This window comes from Emericellopsis atlantica, assembly GCF_019669845.1.
Source record: "Emericellopsis atlantica unplaced genomic scaffold F5Z01scaffold_37, whole genome shotgun sequence".
NCBI classification, from domain to species: Eukaryota; Fungi; Ascomycota; class Sordariomycetes; order Hypocreales; family Bionectriaceae; genus Emericellopsis; species Emericellopsis atlantica.
In genome coordinates, this window is record NW_025764739.1 from 176,491 (window position 1) to 191,910 (window position 15,420).

Sequence of the window (15,420 nt, forward strand, 5' to 3'; positions counted from 1 at the left end):
GACCTTGTCTAGACCCAAAAGACATTTGTACATTATACACAGACGCAGCGCGCATTCGCCGTCTTCTTCCCATGATGACTATCGTTCCAGAACGCCAGGCGCCGTCCTTGCTCATAATGACCATAATAACACCGTGATCTCTTTTTGCTTCGCTGTGCTTCCCATGTCCAGACAAATGTCGGCATAATCCGTCATAAAGCCTTTACATATATATATACTCGTGGATCGTTTTTCGATAATAATCTCGTATGCGCTTGCACGTCGCTACTATGCTCACAGGAATCCCCACCGTGAGCCGGCACTGGACTGCGCCATGGCGGACCCCCACGACTCTTGAGACTCGTGCAGGTGCTCTATCGTGTGGAAGTCCTCTTCAAAGTAGGGGAGAATCTTGACGCCCGTGTGCTTCTCCAACAGCTCCACAATCGTGTCGTAGCGTCGGCGACAGCGCTTGGTCCAAGGATCGTTCTTGACCGCGCAGTGATAGCAGTACGTGTTCGCTCGAGCGTCCTTCACCCGGCAAAGGAGCTTGGCCTTCTTCATGTCGGCCAGCAGCTCGCCGGCCGCCTGCTTGGTCGCCGTGCTGTTGGCATCCGCCGCATAGAAAAGCTGGGTGACGGCGTACCGCAAGGCGAGCAGGTCGCTAAAGTCAGCGTCTCTCTCCTGCTCCATCTGTCGATGCAGTGCCTTGAGCTCCAAGGCCAACTTTTCCAGTTTTTCGGGGTCCTTTTGGTCGTAGAAGACAGCCAGATCGATCCATGTGCGTGCCACATATGGATGGCGCCGACCGTAAATTGCCTCCAGTTCCTCCGCAATCAACGCGATGCTGCCCCAGAGCATCTCCGAGAGCGTGACGGCGCCGTGTTTCTGCTGGACCTCGTATAAACACGTGAACACCTGTCGCAGTGGATGCGCCCGGTCGTGATTGGTTGTCGAGAAGGCGCCCACATACTTGCACAGCGCTGTCATGAGGCCTGGATCCCGACGCACCATGCCGAGGATCACTTCCAGGATAGCCTGCGGTGACAGTTGCTTCAGGTCGATCTCGAGCTGGTCAAATGCGTTCATCAGACATTGACCTCCCGAGTCCACGTCGCCCGCCTCAAAGTAAAAGTTGGCCTCTGTGAGCATCTCGCTGGATGGCGCACCCCAAACCATGATGGACGGCCACCCGACGCGTCTCTGCGTCTCGAGCTCCCACTGCCGACACTGGGCGAAAGCCTTGCGCATGTTGCCCACCACCAGTTCCTGCGCGCGGACCAGATCCGGTGCCTTGGCCCATTCGGGGGCCGGAGGCGGCGTCGGGGTCCGGCAGCGTATGTGCGACGGCAGGTTGGCCGGGAGCTCGAAATCGACAAGATCGTACTCTGTGACACCCTTCCGCTTGAGATATGTACCGAGGTTGACAATCTTGCCGTTCCGCACAAACTCGGACACCTTGCCCTCGGCGTCGCGCTGGAACTTCATCGACAGGAGTTTCTTGACCTCCTCCTCCGTATTGTTCTTGACAAAGCCCCACTGGGAGAATCGCGTCTTGTACATTTTGGGGGTCGCCTGGAAGTTGTACTTTTCCGCCATGATCGACATGACCTGCTTCAGGGGCTTTCGCTCGACGAGGTAGAGGTCGCGGATCGTCGATTTGAGTCCCTCCCATGCCTCGGCGGGTACCTGCTCGCGTGATGCCCGGCTGCTCGCGATGGAGGGGCGTGGCGTGGACTCTTGTTTCTGGCACATATTAGTCTGGGGCCCCAGCATTCGCGTCAAGTCAACATACAATGTCGTCCAGGTCCGGCACGTCAATCAGAGAAGGGGTCAAGGGCTCATCCTTCACGTCTGTCCCTGATTGCGTCACCGGCAGGAAAGGCTTCGGGGTCTTGGGCTTGGGGGGTTTGGCGGGTGCTTTGCCCTTGGCTTTGGAACCGGGGTTCAGCTCTAGGATGAATTGGCTGCCGGGCGTCGGCGTGGTTTTCGAGGACGAGGGGGGGCGGAAGTAACCTCCGCCGGGACTCGCAGCGACATTTCGGCTGGCCGGTCGCTGCAGAGAGGATTGGGGCTGCTGCGGCTGCTGGAAGTAATGCTGGGGTGGCTGGTAGTGCTGGAAGCTCTGCTGCTGCTGCTGCTGCTGTGGTTCCTCCTGGCCAGGCGGTCGCCAGATGGAGAATCCAGGTGTGCCTGACGTGACGCTCGGTGTCGTTGGCGCCGGCGACGAGATCATGGTGTCCTGGACGTGGCCCATGCGGCTCTGGGCCACAAAGTCGTCTAGACTACCAAAGGGGTCAGAAGACTGGCCTATACCAGGACTGCCCAGGCGATCATGGAAACTGCCAAAGGACGCCGGTGGTGGGCTTGTCGCAATGGGACTCATGACCCTGGAATGAGATGTCCCATAGGAACCGAAATGACTATCGCTCGGGGTATGCACGCGGTTGCTGGCAAAAGAGGCGCTCTGAAACGGGTTGCTAGTGAAGGACTGTCCTTGTGGCGCACCTTGGAAATGATCAAACTGATTGGCCTGGTGGCCGATGGTGATGGGACTTGTCGCAGCGTTGCCCACCGGTCGTGGTGGCAGAGCAGGTTGGACGTCCTTGTGTTCGAACTGTGCTATCAAACGACCGACGCCGCTTCCTCGAGACCCGTTGTCCGGGAAGCTCTCTGGTTCTGGCTTGACATGTTGAAGATCATGGCCATCGGCCCGGAACTGCTGAGCAAAGTCAGTCTGGAAATCCCCAGAGGGCGTCCAGTCCATGTCATTGCTTGTGGAGCCACCAAAGTCGCCCGTCAAGTCCTCCTGGCTCGAGGGAGCCTGGTCGAAACTGAACTTTGGCCATTCTTCTCGTGGTGAGAACTCGTATTGGAAAGGCAACTGCTCGGGCTGCTGGTGCTGCTGGTGTTGGAAGTGCTGTTGGATAGGCAGAGAGGAGGCGGGCTGAGGTTGCTGAAAGAATTGTTGCTGATTCTGGTGATGTGACTGCTGATGCTGATGCTGGTCCTGAGGAGGTTGTTGCCCTGCACCGCCATACTGTTGTTGTAGGTGTCCCGGCTGGTGCTGTCCGTGTTTGCCATCGTCACCGCTGCCACTGCTGGAGCCGAATGAGGCAGAGAATGCGTTCAACTCGGTCCATTGCCGCTGATTGAACATGGCGGCGGTCTAGATCAGAAAAAAAGAGTGGTGGTGGCACGAGACCAACAGTCCTGTCGTCGTGCGTCCAGTCCAGGCATTCCTCGGGAGGGACGCCTCCCAAACTCAATGAACGAGTGTCCTGGTTGCAAATGTGCCCATGTCGGGTGAGAAGAGGGAACAGAAAGTCGGCGTCGTCCAGATGGAGGAGGAGATGTGAGGAGAAGCGTGCTCGAGACTCAGACAGACACACGGCGTTGCCGCGACTAGTGAGAGGTAAACGAGTCGGGCACGGCCAGCCAAACGAATTGTGTCGCACGACACGGCAAAACCCAAAAATCTTTTTCCTTCTGTCGTGGCGCGGGGTGGACGAAGAATGGGAGAAAAGCACGCAAAGAGATAAGAGAAGCCTTGGACGTGAGTATGGGAGGGATAAAAGGAAACTAGAGGGCCCAAGAGCAGGTAGAGGTCGAGACAGACAGACAGACAGACAGACGGACGACGCCGTGACGAGCATTGGAAATGGAGCGGCTGTCGTAAAGTTCGCTTGTGCAGCCAGCGAGCGCCGTCGAGCCCCGTCTGTTCAGTCCAGTCCAGTCCCGTCCCCTCGATACCCAAGTTACTGTACGTGCTTGCGCCTAGTCTAGTACGTGTGGTCCGGGGTCAAGGGGCCAATAACCGAGGAGCAGATAGCGGCTCGAACGTCCAGCGAGACAAGAATTGCAGCGCCCCCAGCAGCGGGACACGAGGAAATTGGCGGAAAATCGACACGCGATGGAGCAGTTTCGTTATCATTCCCCAGACTTGGGTGATATGGGGGGTTAGCTGATTGGACCAGGGCGCGTGGGCTCCCCTCTTTTCCCCTCGAGTCGAGCCGACGACGTGCGCTTGACGTGTTTGCAGGGCACGAGCAAGCCCGAAAAAAATGGTTGGCAATGTGCAGAGATGAGCCACTATAGATTATCTAGTCTAGGGGCTGGCGCCGCGCAGAGGAGGCCTGCGACTCGCGAGCAGGCGAGACAGGCTAGTAGGCTGTCCAGGCAGCGAGACTCCGAGAGACATGAGAGGGCAGGCACGTCCCGACCGCTAAACTCCCACGCCAAGGCCATGGAAAAGCGCGCCAGCAAAAGTTCCTTCCTTTGCGGCTTCCCAATGCGGAAGTCATTCCTGCCCGGATCCGGATCTTAGGGACGTTACCGCCTCGATAGCCCTGCGTTCTACGTCGCACAGGGCCTCCATGTCAGTCTGCGCTGCCAGAGACGGGCGACAAGATAAGATGCAGCAGGGGCCTGGCCGTTGGCCTCGCTCACGCGGACGGATGGTGGTGGTTGTTTGTCAATCAAGATACGCACATACAGACACACTCACGGTGAACGGTTCGAGGGCGGTTCTGGAAGCCGTCTAGAAGTTTGACCACGGCGCTCGGCGCTGCACGTACGGATTGGCCAAGGCCCCAGATCGTGCGTCAAGCCATCGCCCGCCGCTGATAACCTCAGCCGCTCAGCGTCATACCCAGGCGGGCAATAGACAAGTAACGTTGAGCAAGAGGTGTCAGTACGTCAGAACCAGTGATCAGAGCAAAGCAAGGGAAAGGAAAAGCTTCTATCATGTGACTGCAGACATCTCTTGTCAACTTAAAAGGTCATTACGGAGTACATAGTTAATTAAGGCAAGCTTCGATAACGCAAGCGGCAGCGCGCTAACGAGGCATTGGCCTGACGCTCCTGTGAGGCTGTTCATGACGACCGGCATAATATTGATCATGTTGTCTTTGGTGAGGGGTATGGCGTGCGCCCGCTCCCTATCTACGGACAGCAATCGATTACGTTGCGAAGAACAGCGCTCTCGTGAACAAATTGATGAATCGTTGCACGTGCTCGCGCTCCGTCTCCCGTGCTGACATCACCACCCGTCCGTCTCTGCCAGCTGATTGAGCAGTTCGGCAGCCACCGCCCTAAACCAGAAGGTGGGCAAAGAAGGGTTCTAGAAACCCATTGGCGAGTGCAAACCAGAAGCTGAGAAGCTGAAAGAGGATCGTCGCCGGGCATCAAGGAGTCACGGACCCTGAGACAGACGAGGAGGCATGATACAGCACAGCGGCGCAGATGGGCGCTCCCGTGTAATCAAACCCTAAACCAAGGGGGAAGAATGAAGCATGTGAAGCCGTCGCGCCTTGATATCTCTTTAATAATAAGCGGCGCCGGCCCCTTTTCCACTTGCGTTATTCTTGGCATCAATACGTAACTCAGGTGCCGCGGCCATACTGACTGTGCCTATGGCTTATCGGGCGGTCTCGTCCGGTGTTGTTGGTCCCGACATATGCACGAATCTGTCGCGACGCATTGTCCCCAGGCATCTCTTGCTTCGGTAGGACAAGGACTGCTGTCCCGTCCGTTCGTGGTGCCGCACGGCTCCCTCTGCAGCTAATTACGTACAGATGCGCAGACTTACACAACCTTCCTAACCAGTTCACGCTTGACGTAACAGCTATTAGCCCTCCAAGACCTCGGCCAAGCTCTCTTGGTGCCATGTGCTGCGTCGCGTTCAACCTCCCTCCTAACGTTCGTCAGCGCAAATAGCAATCATCGTCGGCTACCCTGTGCAAGAAACCTGTGCAAGAATGAACTCATGAAGCCATCTGTCTCATTCAATTAATGTAATAATTCGTCTACCGTCGCTCAAGTGTCGGTGACTTTTCGTGTTGCGGGCCATTGGGGCCCTCTGAGAAGCGTAAAAGGGCAGCCAGGCAAGCATAGTGTGTATCCAGGTGTTACAGTCCGTATCCCTCGCCCTCCCCCATTGCCAATAAGGTATATCCCATCATCCTGATCGTAAGTAAACAGACGCCAATACTCCAACACACAAGACGCAATGGCCACCGTCCGAGTAATCATCACGGCACCTCTTGTCCCTCCTCTTCCTCCCAGAACTTGAGACCGCCTTCCACGCGTATCCCCCCACTCACCCAGTCCCGGCTGGCGACCTTGTCCAGTGTCCAGCGACTGCGCGCACGCTTGAGCAGGCCCTCGGTCACCTCCATGGCGCCCTCGAGCCCAGCGTCCGTGAACTTCTGCGGGTCGCCGTCGCCCTCGTCGTCCGCATACGTGACCCAGCGCCATTCCACCCTCGCAATGCGATGGCTCGTTCGACTCCGCATCCTGTGCGCGTCGCTCATCCCCGGGTGCGGGTCAAACGGCAATCGTGCTTCCAGCAAGGCGTAGAGCAGTACGCCCAGCGTCCAGGCGTCTGTGGCGCGCCCATCGTACGGCTGGCCCATGATCACCTCGGGGGCCGCATAGTCGTCTGATCCGCACCGTGTCTCGAGCTTCTCGTCCAGCGTCGTGATCCGTCGGCTCAGACCGAGGTCGGTGAGCGTGGTGATCGAGTTGGGGTAGGTGAGCCAGTCAATGGCTGGGTTCGCGAGCTCAGCAGGCGTAAGATTGACGAGGACGTCTGGCAGTGTCAGCAAGGCTCATGGGGCCTATGGGGATACAACGCAACACACTCTCTAGCTTGATGTCTCGATGGACAATCATCTTGTCGTGCAGATATCGCACGGCGCCCACGAGCTCGGCGAAAATCCTCCTCAGCAGTACCGGCGTTAAGAAGCGCCTGGCTTGCGTCGCCACGTCGAACAGGTCACCTCCCGGCGAGTACGTCAGTACCAGTATCGCCCTCGTGGGCTCGATGCTGAACGCCTTGAGGTCTACGAGGCTGGGATGATGAATGTCCTGCAGAATCTCCAGCTCGCGCTTCAAGCTCATCTCGATACGATCTTCGCTAGCGCCACCTCGGGGCCCATGCTCGCATATCTTGACGGCCACCAACGTCTTTCTTGAGGGCGGGTTCTCGGTCGATTCGTCCTCCGTCGCTGCGATTTGGCTTGTCGCCAGGACGACCTTGCTAAAGGTGCCCTGTCCAAGGGGTCGCAGTGCTCGCCAACGACGGCGCTTCTGGTCGTGGCGGCCTCTGGCTTCGAATAGTTCAGCACTGGTGACTTTCCTCTCCGCCGAGGAAGTTGAGTAGTTTGACGATTCGCTTGGTGGAGGTGTCGGTGGTTTCGTAACAGCAGGTGTAAGGCCCCGCTGCTCGGCCAGGTGGACCTCTCGACGGATGGTCGGTTCTTGGGGTTTGGTTTCCGACTTTCGGGCATGCGAGCCGGAGACTGTAATGTGTCGCTTCGGGATGGCTAACGGATCCGGCACATATTCGCTCGCACTACGATTGCGAGTATGCTGGGTTTCGTGGGAGACAACAGTCGGCGGCGGGCCGTCGGCGCGGTTGTCAAGCGCGGTGTAAGTCTTCCGCCTCGGTGCGGCCGACGTTGGGTCCAGCGATTTCGTAGGGCTGGTCCCCAACACGGAATCCTCTCCTACGCTTCCTAGGCGTCCTCTCGACCTGGGTGGTGTGCCTGCGATGAGCTTCTTCCACGGTCCTGGCGAGTCTGCGGACATGAGTGGACTAGGCAAGGGTGTCATGTCGCCCATGGCCGCGATGATGGGGCTCGTGGCCACGCTGCTGGCTCCGCTGGCGGTGCCGTTGAGGACCTGGCCAAGCGAGCTCTTGAGACTAGGTGTGCGACAGACCTGGAGACTGCTATTCGATGGTATGCGGTTGATCGGTGGACGACCGTGCGAGCCGTGCCGGTGAGACGGCGCGTGTGGTGATGCGGAGGCCACGTCTGTGTGTATGCGCAATGGTGCCGAGTGATGTTCCGAGGTCATGTTGTCTGGCGTCGAGTTCGAGGACGGTGGAGGCGACGGCGCAATCGTCGTGGATTGGAACTGTATCGGCTGGGGGAGCTGGTCGGCCTGTGGCCTAGGCTGGCGAGTCGCCATGCTAGGTTGAGAAATAGCGGCTGAGTCGGTGCGGGCTTTGCGACAATGCGTACTACTGCTGCGGTGGTGGCAGCAGCGGTGGCGGAGGCGGCTGGGAGGACGTCAGATGGATGACGCTCAAGCGTGCGTGAGTCAGGAGGATCGAGCGTCTCCAGGCGATGGCCCGTAGCTAAGGTAGGGGGCAAGTCGTTGTTGGCAATAGCAAAGTGCTTCCCTCTATGGCAGAGGCATGAAGGCAAAGGCGTACGGCGCAGCCAAGGCCGCGAATGGGGGCTGAGTCGACACTCAGATCATCAGAGGGCAAGAAAAGAGAGGAGGAGAGCTCAAACAACCCAGATGGATGGATTGTTGAGAATCGGAGATGTCGCGGTTGACAAAAACTGGGGCAGCGGGTGCCCTACAGCCTATAGCCAACGCTGTGAAAGCGCTGGGAGCGTTGCAGTCGACTCGTCGAGACTTTGAGTACCAAGACCTTCGAGACCATCCGTAACCGGGCTGTCGCAGGCGTTTGATTGTCTGTGCCGACTATAATTAGCCGGGCGTACGTAAATGATGGCTGACTGCATTACTATTCGAATCCAAAAGTCCGAGCTCAGGAGTGCTTTTTGTGGCGGCTAGCGGAGGGGCCTAATCAGGACTGTGATACGGGACCCAAAGATTCGAATTCACGCCGACAAAGAACTTGCAGATATTGCGGTGGGGGCGTCGAATATCACGTTGCAGCAAAATCCTGGTCTCTTATAGGAAGACAGGCGATGATTTGCCAAGGCGTCCCATGTAATTGACAGTCGCACTGGAATGCAGCGCAGTCTTTGGTGAAAACTCTAACCGCCAGTCCGTCTTCGTCTTGTTTGATCGTGAGTCCGTCCTTGGCGCACGCTCACTGCGCAGTGCGCAGTGGGAACGCAACCCGGCCTTTCCCAATCTGGTAACCCGACAGACGAGCTTGTCTCAGATAAGTACTTGTACAAGTACTCTTCAGCAAGCAACTGACTGAAGTTGTCGCGACTGCAAGGCGAAGAACTTGGGTCCTTGTCGCATTCTTCATTGACAGCAAAGATGGCTCTTCGCACGTCATCCCTCACTGGACCCCGCCAGTGCGTCCATGTTCCTTGGGCCAATCGAGTCGAGGGACGATGCATGTGTGCGGGCAACGGGACTGGACAGGTTGTAAGTGTAGCCGCAGATCGAGCTTCGCGTCACCAAAGATTGTGCGGCCTGGTGAGCAAAGACGTCCCGAGATGTAAGCCTTGACAGAGTGATGAGCATGTACCTTAGGCTAAAGGCGTGGCTTTCACTGTTTGTTCCTTAAAATAGACTGCTGGGGTCTGATAATCTTGCTGAAAGCATCGCTCTGATTACTAGCCATGAATATATACGCTCTGATCGTCAATTGAACATGAAATCAGTCGCTGGTGTGGCATCAAAATCGATAAACCCAACCATCAACCAGTTGCGTCAATACACATCCGATAGGGCCAGGCCAAAGATTTGTGCCTGTGCTCGCACCGCACATTGAGGACACTGCCTCTTGTAGCCTTGGTGGAAAAGGCGAGCGGCGTTTCTGTACTCGTCCCAGAACTCTGGCCACGAAAGAAGTCCGTCGTCCCCACGCGTGACCTCTGGATCCTCCGCGTCTTCCAACCATGCCTGAAAGTCCTCGCGTCGCATAGTCGCCTGGCCGTTGCTCTGCCAATGTGCCTTGCGGAACCTCCCACTATGAAACCACCGATGGCAATCAACGCATAGTCGACGGTCCGGTGCTTCGCGGTTCGTGTGTCGGCTGAAAGGCCTCACGTGCCATAGCAGGGCATTCGCGTTGCCGCAGCCGCAAAGCGTATCTACGTTCTGTGCACTACCGACGGCCCAAGCCTCCCGATGATAATGCAAGTCCGGCACCACAAGAAGGCGCGGCCGCAAGTTGCCTATAGCAAGTAGGCACCGGCAGCTGAATGCCATGGCGATGCGGGTGACAGGGTCGGCGGCCATGAAGATTTGAGACAGGATGTCTGGCGGCAAGTTAAGCAACGCAGATTGCGGCTGCGGTCCGGACGAGACCATCAAGAGTGCATCTGGGGTTTTGAAGGACGTCCAGTGACGGCAACGGATATTGTCGTATTTCGTGCGGTTCTTGTCTGATCTGGTGGGCCTTCCAGGCGCCATGATGGTTGTTGATCTGCCCCCAAGGTGGCTAGGTCTTAATCGCGCTGTTTTTACTTCAGGTGATGTCCTGTACGCTTGCTTGATGGGTGGCGAGCCTCCCCAAAGGCGAGCGCGTAATATTGGTCGACTGGCACGTCTTCAGTCGTCGGGATGATCGAGACAAGAAGAGCATCTTCAGTCGTTGATTGGAGCACAAGACAGTACATGTATATCTCTGGGACTCAGAGAGACTGGGCGAGTCGGAGTAGAGGGATAAATTGTAGTGAAGGATGTTGTCCAAGTGAAGCTGTAGTCACCGTGGAGGGGGAGAAGTCAGTGATGTTATTGGGGCGTGGTTGCTCAGTGTTGGCGCTGGCTGGACCTTCAGCTTTCCGAGCAGGAGCCTCCCTTGACACCGTCTGGGTTTTCAGTTCAGCCTCGAGTGTATCAGGTCACGGCTCCTCATTCGCGATAAACGGTTTAATTACCGTGACAGATAGTGGGAGGGTTTTCGAAGTCGTCAAATCTATGATGAGGCAACGCCGCCATGTGAAGCCACGCACGGACCATCTCCCTTTGGACCCCTGCACGTCCCCGCGACGCGCTTCGACGCGGTCCTCGTCTATCCCTTTACGCGCTTCACTCTTTCTAATCGCCATCACCATCAACCAAAACCACGAGTCAAAATGTTGCGCCACCACGACCGCGTTGAGCCCAAAAGACGCAATGTCGTCGATCACCGCAAGAAGCAATTCGCGTCGCCCCAATACAAGCACGCCGAGTATCCTCACCGTCTCAACTTCTACATCGATGCGCCCACCGCCGACATCACCTTGGAGCAATTCGAGCAATGGGCCATCGATCGCCTGCGCGTGCTCGGCGAGCTGGAAGCGTGCTCCTTTCGCAACAAGTCACCTGCGGAGACGGCGACACACATGAAGTCTATCCTGGACAAGTACCTCCCCTTGGACTCGAACAGTTCTGCATCCGGGAAGCTGGCCTTGCAAAGGCAGAAGGATCACTACAGTCATTTCATTCTGCGTCTTGCCTTTGCGTCAACGGAGGATCTTCGTCGGCGATTCACGCGCGTCGAATCGATGCTATTCCGCATGCGGTTCCACACCGACGACGTGAGCGAGCGAGCAGCCTTTGTCAATGGACTGAACCTGGACTGGTGGGAAGCAGTGAGCGAGGAGGAGAAGGTACAATACGCCGAAGAGCTCGCTGCCATGCTCCCTGTGCGGAAGACCATCGAGGACGAGAGCTGGTTCAAGGTGGATTGGGAGCGCGTGCCGGACCTCGTCGAGCAGCGGCGTGTCTTCCTCAAGCAAGGCAAGGCGTTTGTACCCGGTCGCGAGCAACAGTCCATGGTCGTGTCCGAGTTCACGACAAGGCTCGAGAAGCAGCTCGAACTCACCGCGCGCGCTTTGCCCCGCCTGGACGAAGACGATCGCCTCAAGCCCATCCTCACCCATCTGTCCAAGAACTTTATCACGCCCGATGCCTCCTACATGGCTGGCTCGACCGCCCCCGAAGGGGCTAACATCACGGCAGCCAACATTGATAACCTGTCACAACACTTTCCAGCCTGCATGTCAAATCTCCACCGCTCACTACGGCGGGATGGACATCTCAAGCACTACGGCCGTCTCCAGTACACACTCTTTCTCAAGGGTATTGGTCTCAACCTCGAAGAGTGCCTTGTCTTTTGGCGACAAGGGCTCCGCCACAAGACCGACGACGAATTCAACAAGGAGTACCGCTACAATGTACGCCACGCGTACGGCGAGGTCGGTGGTGATTCGAATAGGCGCGGCGGTGGCTACTCGCCATTCAGCTGTCAGAAGATCCTCACGGAACACCCGCCTGGCCCGGGCGAGGCCCATGGCTGTCCATATAGGCATTTTAACATGGAGAATCTGGCAACGCTAGTGCAGAGCATGGGCGTGAACGATCGAAGCGTGATGCAGGGTATCAAGGAGGACAAGGATGGTCAAAAGTTCCACATGGCGTGCAATCGGTCAGTATTTTACTTGCCCTTTTTCCTCACTAAGTGTTTGCTAATAAGATGAACAGCGTCTTTGAGCACGTGCACAAGACGGAGATCCGCAAGGCCAAGGACCAGGGCGTCATGACGGCGAACCAACTCGAGACGATTGTCCACCCCAATGAGTATTTCAAGCGAAGCTATCTATTGAAGAACCTGGCCAAAGAAACGGCCGATGTCGAGATGGAGGGCTAATGGGGATATGCACATATCAAGGCGTTTTGGCGTTTGGGGTCGATACTCCCCCGTCTTCGGTACATGTAGATGCAATGCAATGAACATTCTATGAATAGCCTCAACACTCCCAGTCGGTGTACGGCATTGCCGCAATGGTGAGCAGACATGGTCGACATGCACAATGATATCAGTGCGGGGAGGCGAGCAACTGCAATACCCCTACGCACACCCTGCGATTCCGCCCACCAATTGTGCGCAGGGACTGGAGGACGCGTTGTCGAGGGCGATCACTATCGGGGTGCGATGTTATTCGAGGATCGCTACTCCATCGACGATTGGGACTTGAAACCCCGCGATGATCGTCACGGAAAGATCGACTGTGATAGATAGAGTCGTGGCTCACGCCATGAGGCGTAATGAGGCGCAGTGATCAACATACAGCAGGTCACTGAAGCATCATCACCTCTGTCGTGCATGACGGTTTCTGTGAAATAGTAACCGTTGGTGGTGACGACCCCGTCGATGCATCAATGACATCAACAGGCCGCAAGGTCGTCTGCAGTCTTATCCGGAGACACGCAGGTCCGGTGCGTGTCTTTCTCACGTCCCCTACGGACCCTAGTCTAGCAAGTCATGCATTCCAGCCACCGTCGACGGTAATGCTGGGGTAGTTAGTTAGTGACGAGGCTAGCCTAGCCATTGATGGCAGATGCTTGTACGTACGCACGTACGTCGTGCGTACAGAATGCGCCGATGGGAGAACGTTGATAGGTTTGGCTGTGGTGGGGGCAGGTGATGCCGGCATACGATTATTGATTTTGTGCATGAGGAGGATGAGGTACATTTTGCCGACGTAGGGGATCTCGCGAGGAGGAGGGGAGTACGTACGTATAGTTTGAATCTCGGCTCGGTCATTTCCCGCGGTCTGTTACGCGTGATGACCGCTTTCCGGTCTATCGTGGAGTCGGTCGAGGATGGCAGACCAGTGCCTGATTACTTAGCATGTGTCTGTGCTAAGAAACAGGAAACCTCGGATGGATGCGGTGGGACGCTCCATGTGAGGGTGGGTGGATGTGTTTCAAATCGAGCGAGTCCCACTTCCTACGATCACGTATCGCGAACGCGATTGATCAATTTATATGGATTGTGCAGTAACTGTGATCGGAGATGTCCGTCCCACGGAGGCTTGTTAAGACGCTGTGAGAGAGAGGTTATCAGCATGAGTAGGATCGCAGCTGAATTGAGTGAATAGGGCGCTGTGTTTCAGGAAGTGAATGCCGCAGAAGCTCCGCAGGTCCGACACAAGGCAATCACAGAACAATCTCACTTGCAAGATGTGGTAAAAATAGAAAATAGCCATGAATATGCTTAATGTATATATACGAGAAATAAGTCATCAAAGTATCATGCTCTCATGCGCTGTAACGTTTGCTGCCTGCCTGCCCTGCCTCAATCAATCCGGAATCGCATCCAGCGTTCCCTTTTCCTTCCTAGAAGCCGTGCCTGTCAAACGCAAGCATTTCTGCATCGGTGCCAAGATTTGAATGTTGGAAAACTCGTGTCTGTCTTCATTCATCTCCCAAAATAGAGAAGCGAGTGGGTCGTCCTCCTCGGTTGGCCGTGCCGCAGACAAGGGTACTGCACGATGACGTTGGGGCATCTCGCGTCCGCGAGGCGCAACATCGACGTATCGAAACCAAGGCGGGTGAAAAAAAGGTGCATCGCAATTGAGCATGTCGAAAGTGTTGACAAGTGTGTGCGACGACACGATTGAAATGCGCATCGGCTGTCGGTCCGGACTGGTGGTTGTGACTGGCATCAGCACTGCCACAATTGGTCCTACACGACGGCGCGTTTCATGTTGGCGTGAGGCTGGAGAGCGTCCGAGTTCCGCATCCAGGGATGTATGCGGGAGGTCAAAACAAGCCCGATTGAATTAGAGGGTATGGTACAGAAAGTTGATGATACAAAAAGAAGACAAATAGGGGTATCATGTCGTGAATGGATCCAGTCCTTGGGGTGTTTGCGCTGCACGGCGGAGTGCTGATCTGAGCTGGTTTGATGGCTCCAGCGCCGCTCGCGGAATCCTCCCGTCCGTCCCTGAAATTCGGGGGGAGGTCGATGGGAATGATCGCGTAGACTGGCTGCACGTGGGCAGCCAGAGCAACTCTTGCCTTGGGCGCGTCGTAGGCTTCCGCAGTATGGTGTGGTGCCTTTCAAAAGTGCATTCAGAGGGCCGAATGCTGATGATCCGGGGTCTCGTTCTCGGTCCTCGTACGTTGTTTCATAGTAGTTGGGTGGTCCAGCCTCGCTGGACCTTTCTCCAGGCGCGCTGGTGTGCTGCCTCCCTCATTTGTAGCCGACCATCTTGGCGCAGCGCTCGCAGTAGTAGAGGTTGTGCGAGATGCGGACCATGCCCATGGTGGCCGCGTCGTCTGTCGAGGTGGTCTCCACGGCGCGCGCGCAGCGCATGCACCGGAGGATCTCGACAGAGGCCACCTGTGATCGTTGGACGGCGACAGAGTCCATGCTGAGTCGTGGTGCCGATGCGGACGATGTGCTGGAGAGGTCGGAGTCTGACGAGGAGCAGGAGGACGAGGACTCGAAGTGGCGGCTTGCTGGACGTTCAGGCATGATGGCGGGTGTTGCTGAAGATGCAGCGACCATGTATATTTTATATTTCAATAGTGTACCGTACGATGTCTGTTGGTAGACGAGGTCGATGCAGTGTTGCTTGGATTTGGTTGTTTCGGGGGTATTGTTCAGGGTTGCTAGCTCCAGTGGTAACTGAGTCGTGAGATCAGGGGTGCGTATTCCAGTTGTTGGGAGAGGAAGTTTGTTTCATGGAAGGATGAGCCTTTAGTATTATACTGGAGGGAGAAGGAGAAGCGTCTGCGCACAGGGTCCGGCAAGGCCTGGACACTTAAGCAAGCTTGACCGCGGGCTCCTGGCGTCGATGATCAACCGATGGCTGTGGGCTGGGGGGGGGGGGGGGGGGGGGGGCGGGGGGGGGGGGGGGGGGGGGGGAGGGGGGGGGGGCGGGGAGGGGGGGGGGGGGGGTGGGGATGGTGAGAAAGAAAGGGGATGGGGTGGTAAAA

At 56.7% G+C, this 15,420-nt stretch overlaps 5 protein-coding genes across 5 annotated transcripts; 1 reads left to right on the forward strand and 4 right to left on the reverse strand.

The window, feature by feature from the left end:
* Window positions 1-72: 72 nt before the first annotated feature.
* Window positions 73-3,605, reverse strand: F5Z01DRAFT_375690 (uncharacterized protein). Its single transcript, XM_046259372.1, has 2 exons — window positions 1,775-3,605; window positions 73-1,725 (listed from the first exon to the last, which is right to left on the reverse strand). The coding sequence occupies exons 1-2, from the start codon at window positions 3,137-3,139 to the stop codon at window positions 274-276; spliced, it is 2,817 nt and encodes a 938-aa protein (XP_046114351.1). The 5' UTR covers window positions 3,140-3,605; the 3' UTR covers window positions 73-273.
* A 1,983-nt stretch (window positions 3,606-5,588) lies between these two features.
* On the reverse strand, window positions 5,589-8,346 carry F5Z01DRAFT_375854 (kinase-like domain-containing protein). The gene is made up of 2 exons (XM_046259373.1): window positions 6,624-8,346; window positions 5,589-6,571 (listed from the first exon to the last, which is right to left on the reverse strand). The coding sequence occupies exons 1-2, from the start codon at window positions 7,954-7,956 to the stop codon at window positions 6,012-6,014; spliced, it is 1,893 nt and encodes a 630-aa protein (XP_046114352.1). The 5' UTR covers window positions 7,957-8,346; the 3' UTR covers window positions 5,589-6,011.
* A 945-nt stretch (window positions 8,347-9,291) lies between these two features.
* On the reverse strand, window positions 9,292-10,609 carry F5Z01DRAFT_666430 (uncharacterized protein). Its single transcript, XM_046264229.1, has one exon. It carries the CDS (start codon window positions 10,117-10,119, stop codon window positions 9,415-9,417), a length of 705 nt encoding a protein of 234 aa, XP_046114353.1. The 5' UTR covers window positions 10,120-10,609; the 3' UTR covers window positions 9,292-9,414.
* Window positions 10,610-10,690: 81 nt separating this feature from the next.
* On the forward strand, window positions 10,691-12,433 carry F5Z01DRAFT_666431 (eukaryotic and archaeal DNA primase, large subunit-domain-containing protein). Its single transcript, XM_046264230.1, has 2 exons — window positions 10,691-12,118; window positions 12,175-12,433. Exons 1-2 carry the CDS (start codon window positions 10,785-10,787, stop codon window positions 12,338-12,340), a joined length of 1,500 nt encoding a protein of 499 aa, XP_046114354.1. The 5' UTR covers window positions 10,691-10,784; the 3' UTR covers window positions 12,341-12,433.
* A 2,238-nt stretch (window positions 12,434-14,671) lies between these two features.
* F5Z01DRAFT_677871 (uncharacterized protein) lies at window positions 14,672-14,989 on the reverse strand (the record flags this gene model as incomplete). Its single annotated transcript, XM_046265402.1, has 1 exon — window positions 14,672-14,989. One exon carries the CDS (start codon window positions 14,987-14,989, stop codon window positions 14,672-14,674), a length of 318 nt encoding a protein of 105 aa, XP_046114355.1.
* Between the last annotated feature and the right edge of the window lie 431 nt (window positions 14,990-15,420).

Excerpts from the sequence above, each read along its gene's own strand:
- F5Z01DRAFT_666430 (XM_046264229.1), bottom strand. The coding sequence starts at position 10,119 with ATGGCGCCTGGAAGGCCCACCAGATCAGACAAGAACCGCACGAAATAC.
- F5Z01DRAFT_375854 (XM_046259373.1), bottom strand. The coding sequence starts at position 7,956 with ATGGCGACTCGCCAGCCTAGGCCACAGGCCGACCAGCTCCCCCAGCCG. Across the intron at positions 6,572-6,623 it reads TCGAGACATCAAGCTAGAGA|ACGTCCTCGTCAATCTTACG; the intron begins GTGTGTTGCGTT and ends TGACACTGCCAG.
- F5Z01DRAFT_375690 (XM_046259372.1), bottom strand. The coding sequence starts at position 3,139 with ATGTTCAATCAGCGGCAATGGACCGAGTTGAACGCATTCTCTGCCTCA. Across the intron at positions 1,726-1,774 it reads TGCCGGACCTGGACGACATT|AAACAAGAGTCCACGCCACG; the intron begins GTATGTTGACTT and ends AATATGTGCCAG.
- F5Z01DRAFT_666431 (XM_046264230.1), top strand. The coding sequence starts at position 10,785 with ATGTTGCGCCACCACGACCGCGTTGAGCCCAAAAGACGCAATGTCGTC. Across the intron at positions 12,119-12,174 it reads TTCCACATGGCGTGCAATCG|CGTCTTTGAGCACGTGCACA; the intron begins GTCAGTATTTTA and ends TAAGATGAACAG.